The sequence below is a fragment of the Rosa chinensis genome, chromosome 5 (assembly GCF_002994745.2).
Source record: "Rosa chinensis cultivar Old Blush chromosome 5, RchiOBHm-V2, whole genome shotgun sequence".
NCBI lineage: Eukaryota > Viridiplantae > Streptophyta > Magnoliopsida > Rosales > Rosaceae > Rosa > Rosa chinensis.
The window spans coordinates 66,947,717-66,969,118 of NC_037092.1; the positions used below are offsets into that span (position 1 = coordinate 66,947,717).

The 21,402-nt window shown below is 37.1% G+C and overlaps 1 protein-coding gene and 1 long non-coding RNA gene across 2 annotated transcripts; one reads left to right on the forward strand and one right to left on the reverse strand.

Moving 5' to 3' along the window:
* Positions 1-4,660: 4,660 nt before the first annotated feature.
* Positions 4,661-5,105, forward strand: LOC121049560. Its single transcript, XR_005800734.1, has 2 exons — positions 4,661-4,821; positions 4,915-5,105. It is a non-coding gene; the product is annotated as an uncharacterized LOC121049560 (long non-coding RNA).
* A 5,804-nt stretch (positions 5,106-10,909) lies between these two features.
* Positions 10,910-13,668, reverse strand: LOC112167733 (L-ascorbate peroxidase, cytosolic). The gene is made up of 10 exons (XM_024304784.2): positions 13,509-13,668; positions 13,242-13,375; positions 12,965-13,139; positions 12,789-12,854; positions 11,987-12,035; positions 11,810-11,895; positions 11,605-11,684; positions 11,388-11,490; positions 11,241-11,299; positions 10,910-11,147 (listed from the first exon to the last, which is right to left on the reverse strand). The coding sequence occupies exons 2-10, from the start codon at positions 13,358-13,360 to the stop codon at positions 11,132-11,134; spliced, it is 753 nt and encodes a 250-aa protein (XP_024160552.1). The 5' UTR covers positions 13,361-13,375; positions 13,509-13,668; the 3' UTR covers positions 10,910-11,131.
* Positions 13,669-21,402: the final 7,734 nt, after the last annotated feature.

Genomic DNA, 21,402 nt, shown 5'->3' on the forward strand with positions numbered 1-21,402 from the left:
GTATGGCAAAGGAGGTGATGTGATGCCCCGGAAATTTGTATTTATTTTCCGATGATTTTCTCGAATTTAAATTGTGGGTATAGGACGGTTTCGTGGCTCGTGGATGGAGCGAAAGTGTTTCGGACGAATAATTATTCAGGAAGCGTCGTTTTTAGGGGGGTGCAAGGGTTGACTTTTTATTCGTTGGGATTCTCCGAAAACTTCCTCCACGAAAGTTGTAGAGCGCGTCAATATGAGTTCGTGGACATGTGGAACACGAGAATCGGAGTTCGTATGAAGAAGTTATGGGCTTCGGAAAAAGTTTCCATTTTGGTATATATGGGATTTTTCAGGAAAAATATCAGAAAAATCTGAGTTTCCATTTTGGGAAACTTTTCTCTCTCTTCGGTCGCGACCCCGGTTCGCCCCCTCACCTTCGCCGGCGTCGTTCTTCCTCCTCCGGCCACCGTTTGCTTCGATTCCAAAGGGAATCCTGCTCTCCTTAGTCCCCTTTGCACGTCTGTGGTGGTGATTCGTTGTGGGAAGCACCGTAGACGGCGCTACAAGGCCGGGAAGTTTGGCGGCGACGATGCTTCGAACCCAGATCGGAACTTCCGATTTCGGCCACCTTTGCCGGTGATTCTTGAGGGCTTTTGGAGCCCATAGGATGTTGATGCTTCTCCCAAAGCGGCTTGGGACGATTTCACTTGTGGAGGACGAATCGAAGCTTTGAAATTCTATGGTTCATCAAATTTCAGATGTTGCGAGGTAAATTCTGGCCAAACGGCTATGATTTAGACTTTGTGTTAGTTATGAAAGTTTAAATTGGAGTTGAGATGAAGAACTTTGGTGTTGGGAGCTTTGTCAAATTCCAACTTTGGTCCGGCGGTGGTGCCGCCACTGTGGTGGTGTTTTCCGGCGGTTTCCGGCCACCTCAGGGATATTTTCTGTTTCTGAGTTCGATCTACTTGTCGATACGAGCATTTCGATATATTGTTTGTAATTTTTGGAGATCGTATGAGCATGTTAGGGTTTTTACGGTTTCGGACCGTTCGATATTTTGATCCGTGAGGATTTGAGCATCCGATCGACTTGTGATTTTGACATATCGATCGTATAAGTATTCCGGGGACATTGGGTGGTCTCGGATGTGGTTTCGCCTCATTTGGCGTCACCTTGGGAATTTTGGTTCGATTTAAGGTTTCAAACGTTATTCCTTGTGATTCGTTGACTGAATCAGAGCTGTAATTCCTTAGGTACGTGACGAGGTATTCTTTGGACAGCTATTTTGGGTAGTTTGGCTGCTTTGTTCTGTATTGAAGACGCAGCGGGAGTTTCGAGGTGAGTAATCTCACTATGTTCATTCACGAACGAGTTTACCATATTGTCTTGGAGTTATGGGATTAACTGTGACTATAGTGGTATTAGTGGCATTCCTGAGTGGATGATCATGTATATATATATATATATATATATATGTATTGGTGGAATCTGTGTGATGAGTTGGATGATTGTTATCTATGTGATGACTGATGAAATTGTGTATTGAGTTGTGATTGTAGGGTATCATGTGTTGAGATACCATGGGTCTAATATGACCGTCTTAAGTGAGATTTAAGATATGGTAGCTTGTGTAGGAATATCTGTGTGATGAATCGATGACATCAGTATGATGAATCTTCGTGATGATTGTCATGTAAAGCTTGTGTAGGAATATCTGTGTGATGAATTGATGACATCAGTATGATGAATCTTTGTGATGATTGTCATGTAAAGTTTGTGTAGAAATATCTGTGTAGCTTGTGTAGGGATATTTGTGTGATGATTGTTATTTGTGTGATGACTAGCAATGAATCTATGTGATGATCGCTATCTATGTGATGACCAGCGATATCTGTGTGATGATTAGTTGGATGATCGCTATCTGTGTGATGACCGGCGATATCTGTGTGATGATTAGTTGGATGATCGCTATCTATGTGATGACCGGTGATATCTGTGTGATGATTAGTTGGATGATCGCTATCTATGTGATGACCAGCGATATCTGTGTGATGATTAGTTAGATGATCGCTATCTGTGTGATGACCGGCGATATCTGTGTGATGAATATGTGCGATGATCGCTATCTATGTGATGACTGGTGATATCTGTGTGATGATTAGTTAGATGATCGCTATCTGTGTGATGACCGGCGATATCTGTGTGATGAATATGTGCGATGATCGCTATCTATGTGATGACTGGTGATATCTGTGTGATGATTAGTTAGATGATCGCTATCTGTGTGATGATTAGTTAGATGATCGCTATCTGTGTGATGACCGGCGATATCTGTGTGATGAATATGTGCGATGATCGCTATCTGTGTGATGACCGGCGATATCTGTGTGATGATTAGTTAGATGATCGTTATCTGTGTGATGACCGGCGATATCTGTATGATGAATATGGGCGATGATCGCTATCTATGTGATGACTGGCGATATCTGTGTGATGATTAGTTGGATGATCGCTATCTATGTGATGACCGGCGAATTTGTGTGATGATCAATAGGATGATGGCTATCTGTGATGATCGGTGAAATCAGTGTGATGACAGCTCGGTAGCGGAGTTGAATTGTTATTAAGTTAACAAAGATCGAGAGGACTGCTGTGATGGTCGGGGCTACCTACAGATGTCAGAGTGTGAGGGATTACGATGATTACTATGATTTGAATTGCTTGACTGAGTGTGACCTCCTGAACTAAATTATATGCAGGGGTTACCATGAATTGTTTTGCTTGTTTTGAATTGTGATTGCCCTTGTTTTCTTCTTGATTTGGTTGATTGATGGTTTGATTTATCTTGAAGACCATAGTGGTGACGATTGTGCTCTGTGTGAGGATAGGAAGGTGATTCATTGTTTTCACCTTGATGTCATGATGATGACAAGGTTTCCTGTGGGAAGGAAATTAGTGTGATCCTTATGACTCACTGTTGTGCGTCAAGGGATTTTCAAACATTATCTAAGGAGGTTTTGTTTGACGGGGAATTTGTGTAATGAGATGCTAGGTTGAGAATCTGAGCATGTAGTTTAGTCACGAGTTGACCTACGTAAGCATGAGATGGAAGAGTGAAGCAGATAGCTGTAGGTGTGAGATGTTTGCTTATCGTTGTTTAGGTTGGGTGACTTAAGAAATGTGTTTTGCTTTGTGGTTTTGAGTTACTCATAAAGGCTTGCAAAAGCTTACCGGGTTTGTCATGTGGCAACTCGGTACACCATTCCAACGGTGTAGGGGTTATTTCTGCAGGTCAGGTTGATCGTGGCTGATGCTGAGCTAGCGTGCTTGCAGCTTAACGGTAAGAAGTCAATTTTGTGACTTTACCGTTATAAAGACTTCCGCTTGTAGTGAGCTCTGAGGAGCATTTACGTTTTATTTTGTTGTTGACAATTTATTTCATAAGCTCGTGTATTATGTGACTCTGTGGAGCGAGTCAATATTGAAATTGTGGGTTCAGGGCATCAATATGTACTTGGGTTAAAAGGGAAAAAGGTTTCTAAGTATTTTGTATTGATGGCTGAACGTTTCACGCATATATAATTATGGGGTTATATATCGATTTTTATTATGTATAAAATCAGGGGCGTGACAGGTGACTTGATCAAGAACTTGGGAATTATAGCAAAATCTAGAACTTCATGTATCTTTTGCTGTTATATTGAAGTTTACATTTGTTATCTATTTCGAATGAAATCGTTGGAAAGGTAAAAGTTATTAGAATCTATTGTTTGTTTGTTTGTCTTCAGTTTGTATACCAATACCTTCTTCTACTTGGCATGAGTTTTGCATCCCTAATAAATGTCTTATTACCCTGGAAATAAAATGCTAGTAATACAAGATCGATAAATTATTGTTCTTTTGTGTGAGGACCTTGTTGATCTAGTTAAATTAATTAATTATAGTTTGCAGGGGTTGATGTTTTTTTTTTTTTTTTTGAAATAGGGCCAATACGGCTGCCCCAAGCCTTGACCATTAATGAAACCTCAGAATACATGGGGGGGGGGGGGGGGGGGACATGATACCTAAACCCCAAAATACAATAAGCATAGAGAGAACATTCTAGATTAAAACCGGGATTCTCCACAAAATCTATGTATTCTAACAAGCACCAATTAGCGAAGAGTGCATCATTGGCTACTATATTCGCTTTACAAAGGTAGTGACATACCGGAAAGATTTTGCTCACGCGGAGCCATAAGTTACTTTTATTGATAATAAATATGAAGAGATAATTGAAGCAACTTCAACTGGCTCCAGTTCAATGATTTTCAGGATTGTTCGAATGGTTAGTGAACTTACTTTTATTGATAACACAGACAATTATTTTGAGCAACCTTGCCTTTGTGGAAAAACACAAACTCATTGAGGATATTTATGTATCTGTGCAAGGAAAATCTCTTTCTTTTGTTTATTTTTCATGGCACCTGCTTTCTGACTTTTGAATTTTGAATGATAATTTCTGACTTTGGTTGTTGTTCTTTATTGCATGAAGGAGGTAGACAAGGAGAATGTGTGGTTATTAATTAACTACATGAGGAAAGTCAGTGAACCAAGTTGTCCTCATCAAACAAAACACCTCCTCTGTTTTCCAAACCACAACCATCTCTTTTTACTGTTGCAGGTAATTGTTGTTGGCTGTTGCAGGTAATTGCTCCTCCTCTCTTTGCTGAAATTTATTGGCTGTTGCAATTCTGATAAAACAACTAGTTGGTTGTTGCAATTTCTTTTGATGGTGCTCTGAATCCATATTGGGAGCTTTTGATTGATGATGTTCCTGTGGTGGATCCCAAACCGGAGGTGTGTATTTCATACTTTAGTCTGTTTGTATTTACTCTAGAAACTTTAACGATGTGTCAAGTGTTGAGTCATTCTTCTGCTATCCCGGTGTAGCAGCCCAAGATTCAAGTCATTCAACAAGATGGTGGCAATATATCATGTAAAAAGAAATATAGAACAGTCAGATACAAACCAGAGTTATCAGAAGGTAAATATTACCTCCTTTCTTCTTCTTGTACTGTTGCATGATTGTTTTGATTGAGAACGTCTTCTTTCTTGTTTAATTTGATTGTTTTCTTAAAACCCTAAACCCAAAAATCATTGTCTTGTTTATTTCTTTTGTTTTTGTTTTCGCAGGTTTCTGTGCTCTATTTTCTTTTTATTGATTAGCATAGCAAATGATCTCCAAAATCCCAAAAAATTTACCAGTATCCAGTTTAGTATGTTAGCTTCGTGTCTATAAAATTTCATTTAAATCGGAGCAGTTTAGGTTAGGTTTTTATTCTCGTTTTGGTTTCTGGTCAGAGTCGTACTTATCTGTTTTGTGTTCATTAGATTAGTTGTTATTCAATCTTCTGTGGGTAATGACCCATGTTATTAACTTGTATTTATTTGGTGTTGTTTTATTAAAATGATCTTGCTTCAACGTGAATTGGGTTCTTTCCTAATTGCATTTGTGGATGTGGATTTTGTTATTGAAGGTATGCTTTGAATGTGAATGTGGAGAGGGCAAAAGATGTTCTCATGCATAAAAGGCTATTGCAAAGGCTATTTTTTTTATATGATTTCCCAGTTTATCAGTCCCGAGTGTATGTAAACTATTTGATTGACTTGTGTCAATCTACTTTTTATAAGAGCTTTAGTATTTGATCATGATGCTCTCAATACTTTGACAGTTTATTAATTGCATCTACTTTTCTTTCGTTGCAGTGATTTTTCTTACAACTATCTTGGGAGATTGAGCAAATTGTATTCTTTTTTATTATCATGTAAAGCTCATGAAACTTGAAAGCTTGGTAAGGAAATAGATATAGGCACTTGGGCAAGGTTAATTCTTGTGTAAATGTTGGGATGAATACTGTTGATGGAATGAAATGGTTTTTGGAATCAAGGATGTGTTGTTCAATTGTACAAAATGTATATCTTCTTTTCTATCTCAGATAATTCCATACCAATTGCAAACCATTGTCTAACAAACGAATATAAAGAAAAAAGAAAGAAAAAACTGTTGTCTGAAGCAATGACAGACAATAACTTTAAATAGTTTTCCTGTTGTCTTGTTCAAAGTCAGTCAATAGTATTCAATTACATTGTTGATCTACAAGCGTCCTTCAAACAACAGTTTTTTACACACAAAAAAAGGTCCTCCAACCGTTCTTTACATGTCCCATCCTTACAAGATCTGTCAATTGAAATTGCTTTACACAAGAGTGAAGGTACCAACTCTGTTGTTCTTTGTGGTATTTAGACAACAGACTGGGTAGTAACTGTTGTTGTACTAAATTTTATCAGACGACAGTTTTCTAGTATTTTCTGATTCATGTATCAGACGGCATTGAGATAGACAACAGCAAACCTTATAATCAGACGACAGTGAAAAACTGTCGTCTGATTGAATTTTTGGCCTAGTGTATTCTCACATGCACACATACTCCTTTGTGGTGGTACGTATCCTCTTGGTTGATTTGATTTTAGTTCAATCATACTAAGTGAGTGAATATTGTTGTTGCTCCCTGTTAAAAAGGTACAAATATTTGGAGCAAGGCCAGGCTATTCCCAAAGTAAACAGGCCTTGGTCGTGGTGAACGATATGAGGTTTGGGAAGAAAAGAGAATGGTTTTGTCACCTCGATGGATTGTGAAACTATTGACTCAAGTTGATATGTCCTTTGGGATGTCATTGTTACATCTAGTACCCTAAAGTCAACTGACTTAGGAGTTGCTGGCATAAAACTTGTTACATGAGTCTTAGTTTTCTTGAAAAAAAATATGTGAAAAAGTTTCATAGTGTGTGAAAGGCAAAAAGAAAAAATATTATGCCCACACGGTGTCATAAGGGGAGATTTGAGTTGATTGTGATTATCTTTTTTCACTTCTTATGTGTGTTCTACTTTCTCTGATTCTGAGATTCTTACAAACCCCACTTTGAGCTATGTTCACTTACACAACAAAGGTAAAGAATACTCGATCATCTTCTTGCTTACTTTGTTGTTGTCAAAATCTCTTCACTCATGTGACCTTAACTTATTACTTTCATGTTTGAGGATTGGTGCTAATACTCTTGTCTAAAAGCTATGCTTTTGTCTCTGTCATTTGTACAAGGATACAAATCCACTCATTGTGTGTTTGCATTTCATTCTTGCATCTTTCATAGCATGATCACACTTAGGGGGAGTATTGATACTTAAACTATTTCCAACTGATTGATTTTACATAGCTTCCGCTACATAAGTTGTCTTTGTCATTCCTAGACAAAAATGGGGATATATTGGTGAATTTGATCAACTTGTGTTTTGATTGTTTAAATATTTTGATATTGACCTTGAAACTGTGTTGACACTCCTATGCATTATCTTTAACTTGCTTTCTACAAGGTGTGTTGATAAGTGTTTCAGGAAAGGCATACTGCTGATGGAATGAGATGATCTTCAAGTACTTATTGAGGGGGAGTGTGCCTAAAATAGGATGTTTTGTATAGGAATGCCAAAGGGGGAGATTATAGGTACAAAGTTTACACTTGATGTATTGGCATCCCTATACAAAGCATTGAAGAAGCCTACAAAGTTCATCCAAACTGATCTCGGATAATTTCAGGTAATTGCATCTCATGCATAAGCATGGGATTGCAACATGTGTTGCAATCCCCCAGTCAGTCCTAGTCAACCCTACGTTTTTGAGAGTCCAATTTTGGAAAGTATATTTTGGTTTTTAGATTTTATTTTACAAAGATATTTTCCAACTGATAAAATCGTGCTTTTGAAGTCCCAGGTGATTTAGGATTTGTTTATTTTAATTGGATATCTTTTAGCGTCTTTCTAAATGTACCCGGCTAATTTCTATGTAGACCCAGCAAGTTTTTTACACCCAATAAAAAATAGAATTTATAATTATACTCAGCAACTTTTCCAACAATACCCTCAGCAAATCTCACACCTAGCAAAACTTGGATTATCTCCGCATCAATTTTTGATGTTGATTGTTGCAGTGTGCATTTGAGCAATGTCCCACCGCCGCTTCTTCGCCTCACTCTCCCTCTCCGCCTCTTAATCATCGTCGCGACAACCAAGTCAGTCCCTCACTCCCTTCCCCGCTCCAATCTTTACACCTCTTCTTCTCTCCATCTCTCCGATTATCTCTGTTTAACTTTCGAATCGAATGTGCTATGAGTCTAAGATCAAGACTGATGAGGAATTGGCTGAATTGATCATTTCAGAACAAAAGCTAGAAAAGAGGAGACTCATCATGGCCGGGTATCATAGATTATACAAGATTTGAATCCCACACTTCTTCACCTTCATGGCCGGGTACTCGAATCTAGTCATGAATATTTAATAGCTGCACTATCCAAAAACTTAATTATAAAAAAAAAAAAGGAAAAAAAAAAGAGCAGAGGAACCAACCTACTACTTTAGACTTGAGAGAGAGAGAGACGTACATGTTTTGATATTGTTCCCAAGGTTGCATGAGTGTACTCCTTGAACTTGCCACGCTTTTCAATGACGTGCAGCCACCCACGTCTAATTCTTCTAGCTGTGAAGGGAGCTCTGGTAAAAATCGAAGCTTCTTGCATCCGAGCAAGCATAGCCAGCGCAGCCCAGAAACATATTTGATATTTGCAGGTATTTTCTCAATCATGGTTCCACTTAGATCTATATCTTGTAATGTTGATAAGCCAAATGAGACTATCAGGGATTTCTAAATAAGTAATCCTGCAATAAGGGATTCACGCAGCCTTCCAGATCTAAATAAGTAAGATTCTCAAGATTTTGGAAATATGAAGGAACTTCAACCAATCTTTTACACCAACGTAGATTCTCAAAATTATGGCTCAAATGCACACTACAACAATCAACATCAAAAATTGATGCGGAGATAATCCAAGTTTTGCTGGGTGTGAGTTTTGCTAAGGGTATTGTTGGAAAAGTTGCTGAGTATAATTATAAATTCTATTTTTTTATTGGGTGTAAAAATCCTGCTGGGTCTACATAGAAATTTGCCGGGTACATTTAGAAAGACCCTATCTTTTATTAAAAGATCTTTCCTAATAGGAGTCCAATTAGGGTTAAGTCTTAATTGTTGAGAATTTATTTTCTCCTCAATATATTCAGAAAAGCAATGTTGATTGTGGAGGGATTTTTGATGCAAGAATTATTGTGTGTCTTGCTTGCTTAGAAAGAGTTCCATAGGAGTCCATGAAACACTTGTTCCGTGTCTAAGTGTTTCATTGTTCATTCATATACATGCATTGATTCTCTCGAGATCGGTAGAGAAGATTGGTGGTGTAAGTGGAGCGATATTTGCAGATCGTTCAAGTGAAGAAGAAGGTCAAGATTCAAGACAAGCACCTCTCTAGTGAGTCTAGAGATTGGAGTCGCGTAGAGAGCTATATGTGTTTGTAAAGAACCATATCCTTCATCAATAAGTTGATTGGTTTTATTTGGGTTCTCAAGAGTAAGAGCCCCGCAGTGTTTTTAATCTCAAAGTTGAGATTTTCACTGCGTAACCAAAATTGTGCTTTCTGTGTGAATTTTTTGATTTCTACCCAGTAAGGATTGCAACGTGTCTATCAATCCCCGAAACCCATAAAAACGTTTCATCCAAGTATTTTCACAATCCCTCTCTGGCAATCTATTAAAAATGATGGATTTGACTATATAATAGTTAGACGTTGATGAAATTAGAGTTCTAATCAAAGATCCAAACAAATCAAGTGATTAAACTGGCAAATATAAATGTTCCAATTAATTTACTGTTATTAGAACAATAAGCAAGCAGCCAATCTCATTACCAATCTAGAATGATTTCTAATTTTGATTTGAAATTAGCCCAGAAAGCAGTCAATCTCATTGCCAATCTAGAATGATTTCTAATTTTGATTTGAAATTAGCCCAAATGGATTACAAGATGCTTCACTTAGGGAGGAGGTGGGCATATGAGTTTTGACCATGGAAATTGATATATTTGGTGAAACTTCCATCGTTAGTCGATCTACATTTTTGGTTGTGTTAGGGTTAATCTAGCTCTTTAACTAAATTTTTTGTTAAAGAATAATTTTGTTTTAAATGAAATTAATTTAATTTGCTGGATTTTGGTATAATCTTTTGGGATATGTAGCACTACTCTTCTAATTATTGCACAATATTGATTGCAAAGTGGATGTGAAGAACTCTTTAGTCTTGCCTTTCCATTTGGTCCCTGCCATTGCCCATTGGAGGTCCTATCATGACCGAGATGGTGAGATCATAGTCACCAGCACGCCTGAAATACGGATGTAAAAGTGACCATGAACCCTTAGTTACGCGCCTTTACATCTGGACTTAAAAGTTGGCACGAGCATCTCTCTTTTCATAATTCAGATGATCGTTGAAACAACGCTCATTGGTTACCAGCACTCGGTTAATATCTACACCAATTGACCCAAAAAGTACAGGCATCTAGACGATGGCTTATTCAATCCTGCAACTGAGTTTCTTTGCTTGTTCTTTACAGAAGACTAATTGTCAAAATGCACCGCAAAATGACCAGCCCATTGTGCTGTACGCGTAAAATGAATCCTAAAACCTCATTGGACCGGCCCAACGTACACCAAAGGGGAAACTGAATCATTCCCGGATATGAATAGAGTAGTTAGAGAGACCAACAATACAAAAACGAGACTCCGTACTGGCTAACTACATCCTACATTCAAAGCCAACACCAACCCACCAGTAATAAATGTCTGGTGATTGGAATTGTTCAACTTGGGCAGATCCATGCCTCTTTATTAAATTGTTGACCAGGCAATTGAACAAAACTACACTGTTTATGCACGCACATCCAGGTTATAATCAAGCCATGAACCATTAAAGAAACAGTAAGGGAGTAATCAGACAATAACTAAAGAACCGAAACGATATTAAAGTAAAAGATGTGTATTATTTAATCTAAAGGATGATTACCAAATCTTTCTATCCCATTCAACACATTTATCAAACTGAAACAGAAATCCAACTTTCCTAACCCATAAGAAACAATACCAACTGCCTAAAACCCCAGAACTGAGGCATACAAAATACAGAAGCAAGGCACGCAGGCATTGGCATCATCCTTTATCCTTAATAGAGTTCCGCTGCTTAAGCTTCAGCAAAGCTGCATAATAAAAAAGTGATAACACATTTAGGCCCATTTTTCAACGAAAACAGAGCAAACTACAATAGCGTATGCAGGAGTGAAAAAGCCTACCCAAGCTCAGAGAGCCTCTGATGAGCTAGAGCATAATCAGCAAAGAAAGCATCTTCATCCTGAAAGGAGGTTTTTCAATCAGAACAATAATATTTAAGCAGAATGCAGACAGATATGCAGACTTTCCACCGCAAATAAAATACATACCGCAGCATATTTGTCAACAAGAGGGCGGAAGACAGGGTCGGACAGAAGAGCCTTGTCAGTTGGAAGCTGTAGAAGACCTTCCTTCTCTCCACTCAACAGCTCCCTGTGATAATTCCAAGAACATTATAAGTTATTTTACAAAACAAATTACATGTGAGGAGGCAATACCCCGGAGAACAGGTATTGCCAGAAACTTAAACAGAGAAACAAAACTCACGTGAAATATGAGTTGTCAAAAATAAGGGGGTTGGGAGTCCAGGGTCCCTCAAATCCAGATCGTTCCTTGTGGCACCTTCCCTGAAATATACCATCATCATTAGGCAAAGAGAAAACAGCACCATTAGTTGACAATAAGATGCATGTCATGACCAAAATGCAGAATAGCACGATTGATGCCCAAGAAGACAAGAGAATTAACGAACCAAGGTGTGACCACCAGAGAGAGCAACAATGTCCTGGTCGCTGAGGCCCATGGTTTTGCCAAACACATCCCTCAAGTGGTCAGAACCTGCAGAAATTCAAGAGCACTGATAAGCTCGATCACTAAGTCGAACATTTCACGTAACAGACTAACCAAGACGATTTAATAAAATACTAACCCTTGACAGCATCAGGAAGACGGCCTTCTGGAGGTGGTTCAGGCTTGTCCTGAGAGACAAAAGCAGTATCAATATATATAGCATAGAGCCCAAATACACAAAATAGTATAACCAATGAAAAACTAAAATAGCATGTTCTCCGGAACAGATGCATGAAAGCATTGTTTTGTTTTGTTTTAAGAGTATGTACATAATGTATAGCTTAACATAACCAATGGAAAAATTGAATTGTATGTACTCCATAGAAGATGCATGACTCCAGCGAATAATCAAGCCTTGTTTTGTTTACTAGTATGCACACCATGTATAGCTAAAATAACTAATGAAAAAACTGAACAGTATGTACTCCAGAAAAGATATCAACTTGGACGGACGAATAATCACGCATTGTTTTGTTTTGTTTACTGCTACATAACAATCTTATATAGGTTGAGTAAAAGAAACAAAGGACAAGAAAAGCAAGAACTCTTATTCTCAGACACTAGAATATGAGCAACCCAGGATTGTGCAAATGCATTGGCCTTAAACTAAGATCCTACCTAAGGTCCTAATATCAAACAAACAAGCCGGCCAGTAGTTGTTAAATTATGCACAGCAATCCAATTTCCTAAACGTTAACTCTGAATGCAGTAAGAGCAAGACACACTAACAACCTTCAAACCACAGTCATATAAATAATTAAAATACAGCCTAATCAAGACTGCGCACTTACATACACCAAGAGCTCAGTCAACATCAATAAAAAATTAAATACCAATTGAAGCTACAAGATCGATGTAAAAGACGATGAAAGCTAACTGACCTTTCTTCCTGGGTGGAATGGAACATCAGGTCCACCAGTAACCTCTACAGCAACAACTCCAGCCAGCTATTTCCAAAACAAAAACCAAGATTTAAAATATAAAAAAATTTGAAAATTCATCCAGTAAATTAAACCATAAATATATATAAATTCATAAAATTGTTAATCTATTATACCTGGTAGAAGTCAGCGTAAGAGAGAATAGGGAACTGCTCCTTGATTGGCTCCAAGAGCCTGACAGCAATATCAAGACCATTGTTAGCACCGTGAGCAAGCTCAGCTGGCTGCTTCATGGTTCCGAATGGACCTCCAGTCTTAGTTTTCACATCATAGGTTCCAGCAGAGTGCCATCTGCAGCCGACCACACACAATCAAATCCTCACTCTCACACAACACGAGAATTTTCACACACATAAAAAATAAAAATAAAAAGCAGAGGGATCGGAGACATACGCGAGACGGAGCATGATAGGAGCGCAGTTCTTCTCGGCGATGAGGCCTCTGAGCTTCCTCTTGGCCTTGTCGATGGCCTTCTTGTACTCCTCGCTGACGGTTGGGTAGCACTTTCCCATGGTAAAAAAAAAGTCCTGCAATTTTAGATCAAAATCATCAATTTCAGATCGGATTTCAGAGCCGCCGGCATTGAAAGAAGAATCGAATCGGGATCTGGAAACGAGGTCGTTTCGATCGCCGGAGAGTGAGAGTGTGGCCGGCACGTACCTTTGAAGCAGATGAAACGACGAGAGAAATGAGAGGTCAAAACCCTAGGCGATTGATGATGGACTGGCACGAGTAGAGCACAAGTCCAGGGCTCAGTAAGGAATATAAAGGAGGCTGTGAGGAAAGAGAAGGTTCTAGCGTTTTGATATCAGCCGTCTGATTCTGGATCTTTGGACGGTCAGGATTCGCTTGGACGCCTGTGGTTACGGTGGTTGTTGGGCTCTTTAAGGAAAACTTGGTCAGTCGAGGTCTGTGATTGGGGCAAATTTTCCAATTTCATTTCCGTCGCGTGGGGCGAGAAAAAGAAATTGGGTCCCACCAGCAAAAGTTATTTTTCGAGTACTGTGAAAGTAGGAAACGGATTGGTTTGGCTAATTGACCAAAGTGCCCTCCTTCCATTTTGATGCTTATTGGATTTTTGTCAACTTACTTTAATTGACTTTATGGATACATATGTGCATTTTACCACAGGGATAAAAACAACCACGCCTATATGATGTGTCAGTTACTAATTTATTGGGTAATTCCCTTTCTGGATTTGGGGCTCAAGAAGAAAAATATTAATTGAGATGGGGAAAAATGTTAGATTTAAAATCTATAAAGGAATTTTTTATAAAATTTACAAAACGTAAGATATGTCAAAACATAAACATAATATCGAAAAGATGTTTTATTGAATATCGGTATTTCGAAAAGAAAAAAAAGTTTGAATATTATTCCAGTGATTGTGTGCTAACAAAATCCTTTCTTTTTTATTTGGTTTTTGATCCTTTTTTTTAGCAAATGAATAAAATTCATTAAGGCTTCTTAGAGCTACTGTCAGAATAATACAATCACCAGAGCCTAAGCCCCAAAGCATCACTAGTGCTATGCATTTCGGCCTAATCAAAGCTGTAAACCCTAGTTAGTAAGATTCATTGTAGAACTAACTACCTACACACTTGTTCAAAGTGACTACTACACTAAAAAATCAAAAACCTTGATCTAAATTTATTTTTGATCTAGTCGATTCATTGTACTATGAGTTTTATGACAAAATCCTCAATCATAACACAATCATTTAACGTGATTAAGTGGATTTACATACCTTTAGTTTAAAAAATAATAATGTACATTCATATTTTTTTAAGGAAAATTTTAAATTTTACAATCATACATACTCACTTAACTTTCAGTTTCCAAACAATTTTAAAAAACACCATTCATTTTAATTTTAATTGCCCTCAAATTAATCCTTATCTTACTCGTCTGTTTTGATTGTTTAAGTAAAAAATCACCACCTTATCGTATAAAAGACAAAAAAGACAGTAAATGAATGCTAATGTCCATAATTTTCTTCGGCACCTGTTTCCATTAAAAACCGGACGAAATTAGAACGACAGAAAAGTGCGGCAAATTCGTTGAACTAAAATGATGCCCTAGTAAGGTCATTTTGGTCATTAATCGGTGTGAACACGCTATTCTGGGAGAAGATCCTCTATTTGCGCTATGATTAAACCACTTGGCAAAACAGGGTACCCATATTACTGCTCTCATATGATTGGTCCACTCCTATTTTTGTTAATGTTTTATTTCTGTGAAGCTGTAATACTATTGGTTGGCGTGGTTGTCAAGGCCCACTAGAAGGACGCCACGTTGCTCGGGCTAATGGACCTCAACCAAGGCGGGCTGAAACCGAAGAAGGGAAAAAAACGGAAGGCATGTGTACAACAACTTTGACAGAAAAATAGCGTTTTCTTTTTGTCAAGATATAAAAATAGCATTATTGGGAATTATTGTTAAAGAACAAAATAAGAAGGAAATTTCCTCAAAGTAGGAAAAAAATATATATAGAGTCCTAGAGGGGAAAGAAATTAAATCGCATTTTTGGAGGTTCTCGTATGAAATGGAATATGCCATTGTGTCAAAAGTTGTGGCAATTTAACAATCACATACTCCTAATGACATAATGGTCATAATCTAAAGTGAAACATTCTCATATGACCGAGATGACATCCTTTTTCTATCATGGCAGTACTAAATTATACCAAATTATAGACTTTCAATGAGTAGTTACACACTAAGAGCAATACAACATTCGAAATAGTTTAAGACTTGGACATATTGTTTGTTACGACTTTGTGAGTTACCTTTTTTTTATTAAATAGAAACATTGCATTAAACGACAACAGCCCATAAAAGATACGAGGTCCACAAAGGACAGGCTCTAGTAGGGGTGTGCAAAACACGATACAAACTTGCCAAACCAGTCAAAACGGACCGGTAAATATGATTTGGTTAAGTTTTTTAACTTTAAAAATTGAAAGCCGGTTCAATATCGAACCAAACTATTTATGAATTGAGTTGGTTTGGTTTCTCTTTTGCTTAAACCACGAAACCCTAACCAACCGGTATGTTTGAAATATAATAAAAAAATTATATATATATATATATATATATATTCATTTGTCCAATTGTTCTAAGTAAGTTCTAAATATCCAACTATAACTTTATTTTCAAATGATATATTACCATATTGAATCCAATTTCCGAAGGCCTAGAAGCCTAATATATAATTGTTACGATTAATTTGATCCTCTCATATCACTTATCTCAATCTCTCATTCTCTAACCTTTAATACTACCATATTAAGCTAGTATTTATAGCTAAGCCATCAAATAAGTCATTCACTTTGAATCTATTCTAGATTTTGGTTTTTAAATATTGGTTTTGGATTTGATTATTGTATTTTAAATTTAGATTATGCTTATTTAATATAATTTTTATTATTTAGATTGAATTTTACTATAATTTTTTTTCATAAATAGAAGGGTTATTATCACAAATGGTACCTGAACTATACCTCAATCTTATCGATAGTACCTGAACTTCAATTTTGATCACAACCAGTACCCGAACCTTTCGATTTCATTTTAAATGGTACCTAGAGCCACCTCCGGTCAATATTCCGACTAAAAACAGCATGTGAGGCGATCATAGTGATGATTTTTGATGATTTTAAGGGTTGCGATCATATATAATGATGATTTTTTGGTAATAGACTTGCCTTGAACTTGAATTATTTTTTTTTTAATTTTTAAATTTGGCTTTTTTGGCCTGAATAGTGACCGAAGGTGGCCTTAGGTACCATTTAAAATGAAGTCGAAAAATTCGGGTACTGGTTGTGATCAAAATTGAAGTTCAGGTACCATCGATAAAATAGATGATAAGTTCAGGTACTATTTGTGATAATAACCCTAAATAGAATGTTAATATAATATAGGTTAAAACCGTCTAACCGACCAAACCAAACCATATTTAATTGGATTGGGTTAAGCCTTTTTTTTTTAATGACCGGTTGTCCAAAAGGCTTAAACCGCTCACTTAAGTTAGAGATGGTTTAGAGTCAAAACCGATCCAACCCAATCCGTGTGCAGCCCTAGGCTCTAGAAGGAGTTACAAAAGCCAACCTAAAACTAGAAAACATAGAATAACAAACAGAGACCCAACACATGGACCAAATACCGAGCCCAACCCATGAACACCAATTCGAAATGGGAAACAACCACTACCCAGCCTCACTGTAACCAACAGTGAGAGGCACCAAAATCCGCATGAATGAATCCGATGTCGAAAATGAAACTCCAAAGATCTCTGGCAAGCAGATCTAGATTTCCATCTCAGTACATGCATAAACGTAAATCGGGTGTCCCAGCTAAATGCTGAACTGGGGATCTCCCAACAAGATGCCGAACCAAGGGACTCAAACTGAGCTCTCGTCGTCCAGGTTCCCGTTCGGGAACTCCACGAAGGAGATCTAGATCAATATAACAGCCAAGTATTTTTTTTTTCTTATCCCAAAAAGGGGGGAACTGCTAGCTGAGAGGGAATAGGAGAACATTTGCAGTCATTTTCCAAGAGTGACTATGCGGCCATGAAACTAGGTAAGAAGGGAAAACAAAACAAAGGTGAGGGAGGTATAGAGATGGCTATGGATGAAGAGCATCAAGAATTTTGGCTTCATGGTTTGAAAATTTGAATTGAAGAGATGGATTGAGCAAACAAATAGTTAAGACTAAAACAAAGGAAGTCAAGGAAAACAAGGAGATTGGGACAAAGCCAGACCAAAGGAGTCGCCCCCAACTTTAGGCCTTAGATCTAGATCTAGGTAAGAGAGGAGGGGGAGGGAAACTGGGTTTTGCATATCTATTTTCTCTCTCTAAGTTTTTAGAGAGAGACACTCTTGATTTTGTTTTTATGAATATTCACTCTGTGAGTTACCTTCACTACTAGAATTTTGCTCTTAGACATTACAACAATTACATCAGTGAGGAATGCACGCGATGTAAACAAATGTTAGTAACATCGATTTCTCAAATTCCGATTTCTATGCATATAACTGACATCGATTTTTGCTGTTAACTGATGTCTATATTTTGATTCCAAAATTTTCAAAAACGCGGAAAGACTAAGTTGAAAAAATTTCATACACGTGGGGAACAAAATTTTGCCACTCTACTTCACTCACTTTGTCTCCAACTACACACATGAAACTGGCGACCCCTTTTCCCTCACGCTCTTCCCCGAAATCCTATCCCTCTCCTTCTTATGTTCCCGTTCTCTCTCTCTCTCTCTCTCTCTCTCTCTCTCTCTCTCTCTCTCTCTGTTCTAATCAATCCCAAACCACAAAACCCTAGAAAACTAATTCGCAGAGAGGTGGGGCTCATCTCGAAGTTGCAGCCTGGTGTTGACTCATCGGAGGAAGGCGAAGAAGATGGTGGCTACGGTGAGTCCACTTCGGTGGCTAGAGATCGGTGACGGAGGAGAGAGAGTCCTCCATATCTACTTTCTCTCTTTCCCGTATGTGTTTTTCTCTGTTTTCTCTCGTCTGTACTCTGGTCTCAAGTAAACCTTGAGGTAAAAATTTCAGCTAATCCATCTAGTTAAATTTTTGGGCCTTTATCAATTTTCAGTCTTGAATACTTAGACTTGGTCAGAATCAGTGATCGAGTTCATTCTATTTCAGGCAAAGAAATCCAATGAGGATCTGAAGGAAGCCTGCTGGTATGGGTTTGCTTAATCAGATCAATTACTCAAATTCTATGCTATTTAGGAATCGTGCTAGTGAAATCTCAAATTTGATATTGGTATGGATAATTGGAATTGAAATTATTGTTGGTATCTGTGCGGCATTGTTCTCCTTTAAAGGATGGATGTCATTTTGTTGACATTGTTTGTTTCTTTTTTGTTTAGCCTGTGTATTCTGCCATTCTGATCTCCATGTTTTGAAGGGTAAGCTTCAATTTGCTAGCCCTTGTGTCGTGGGGCACGAGATTACTAGTGGGATTGTTGAACATGGACCGGCTACAGACAAATGATCCCAGAAAGGTGCACCTTATTTCAATGGCAGGCTGGCAGCAATGTATTTTCAGTAATGTTCTGTGGATTTTGCTGTGATTAATATTTATAGTTATACTCGTTGTTAGATTTCCCTTGGCATGTACTAATGGATGGAGCTAGTATGACCTAATACCCCTCTGGAAGTTATTAGAGCCTCTCCACTAAGAGTTTGGCTAATGGTGGCTTAGTGTGGTGAATGGTTATAAACATATATGTGCAGATGACCTGAGGTCTCTCATAACAACTTGCATTTAGCTCTTTCACATTAATATTTTGTATATGCAAACATCTTCTCAATGTTTCAGATTACCTATTCTTTAGTTCTAACGAAAAAAGTTTGTTTCAGATTACCAATTGGATCTAATGTTGTTGGAGCTTTTATCATGCCTTGTGGTAGCTGTTTGTTCTGTCCAAAGGTAACATTACTTAGTGATTCAACTTTGATTCTTTGTCTTTAATTAGTTATTGATTGATTTATTTTTTTGATAATATTTAATGACTGCTTAGTTGTTGAATCCTTATTAATAGCCATCTTAAATATGTTTTGTATTTTTTTTTAAAAGTATTTTGTAAAACTGCTCATACCAGTTGACATATACATGTTCTTTTTGGTGTATGTTCTGGCTTGTTCTGTGGCAGCTGCAGACTACTTATTGACATATTTTTTTGTTAATTAATTCATGTTTCTCACATAAAAAAGTATTTGTAATTATAATCACTCTTTTGTCTTGTAAATTCATTTTTGACTCCATCTATTTGAGTCTGAGCTGATATCTGAAATGCATTAATATTTACTTGAGCAAAATGAATTCTAAGCTGATTATTTTCCGATATATGTTTTTCTATGTGTTGCTAGCATAGACTTCTCTAGCATGCACATCTGGTCATGTATAATCAGCTAGCAGCATGGATTGTGTATGAGATCCTTCAAGACCAACATGGAGAGTTTTTTATTAGGAGGTAGTAAGGCCTTGTATTTTTCCTTCTGCAGATATGTGGCCTTCCATTTTGTGTTATACTTTATTGAAGTGATTTATTTGGTTGGTATTAAGGCTTTGGGAGGTGACGATCTGATGTGAAAATATGTTGCAGTGAGATATCCCATTTTGTGATTTTGATTAAGATATGTAGTCAAACCCTTTGAAAGTATGCTAATCACATTTTCTAAATATGCTGATAAGAATGGCAAGACTCCACATGCTAAAACGAAAAAAAAAAATAAACAATGTCAACAAAATCAACTTTCGGATACATGGCTCCAGAGTATCATGCAAGGGATGGTTAGTGACAAGTTTGCATATGATTAAGCTTACATTCAAAGTGTATATGGTTGCAGTCTATCAATTGCAGGTAATAGGAGCACAATTTTTAGCAATACTCGGACTGTCAAGGGGGTGAGGGTTGCTAGAGATGTTAGCTTTGCTACAAGCTTTTTGTTAAGATAGTGGAATCTTTGCTTACAAGGATGTTGTATACGTAGGTTGTATATATTCTTACAAGGATGTTGTTATGACCTTTGTTTTTCAATTGTTTATGTACTTTATCAATATCAATGAAAATTAATATTCTCTCTATCTTTATGTATTTTTATTTTGATGGTTATCATCAAGAACTGATGTATATAATGGAAAGAAAATTGATTGTAAAGTTTAGCTGAAGCAAAAGCAATAACAACAAAACACATTCAAATAATAAATTGATGTTAGAAAACAAACCGTACATCGGTTCTCTCTATAAAACATATGTTCAATAGAAGATCATAAATCGATTAAAATGATAAAACGATGTGATAATAAGAAGATAAATCGGTTTTATAAAAGAAAACTGATGTGTTAAGACCCAATTTATACATCAGGTACTTACAAGGAAGCGATGTGTATCGACATTTTTAACATCGGCTACTAACCGATGTCTGGGTTTTCATGATCTTTAACATCACTCACTAAGACATCGGACGATTTTTTTTTTAACATCGGTTTCTTGCCGATGTCTAAGGCCAAAATTCTAGTAGTGCTTGTATGCATGTATAGGATTCACTTAGGTTTTTGGTAGAAACCAAAATTTAAACCCAGTCGAACTGGATTTTTAGTGCGATGGGGTTTGAGTCTTGGTTTTTGTATTACAAGTATAAGAAACCAAACCAAACCGTTTAATCTAGTTTGGTTTAGTTTCGGTCAAAAAAGTAAACACTATTTATAACACAAGATTGTAAAAACAACATTTATTTATTTGTCACAATCACATGAGACCATACATAAATATACACATTTGCATAGTGGCCGGATAACTTGTAACTATTAACAGCATTCATGCGTTAAACTACATAACATATTTTTTTCCTACAAAACAAGCGGTAAATCCACATTATGTGAAAAGAAGTCATTTCTATGGTTTTCATAACTTGAAGCCCCATGATCCTGTGAGACGTAATGAGAAAAAATAAAGAGATCAGGTTCACCAGCTAGTTTTTTTTCGATGACAGAAAAAGTTACAACAAGAAAGAAAAACCACGAC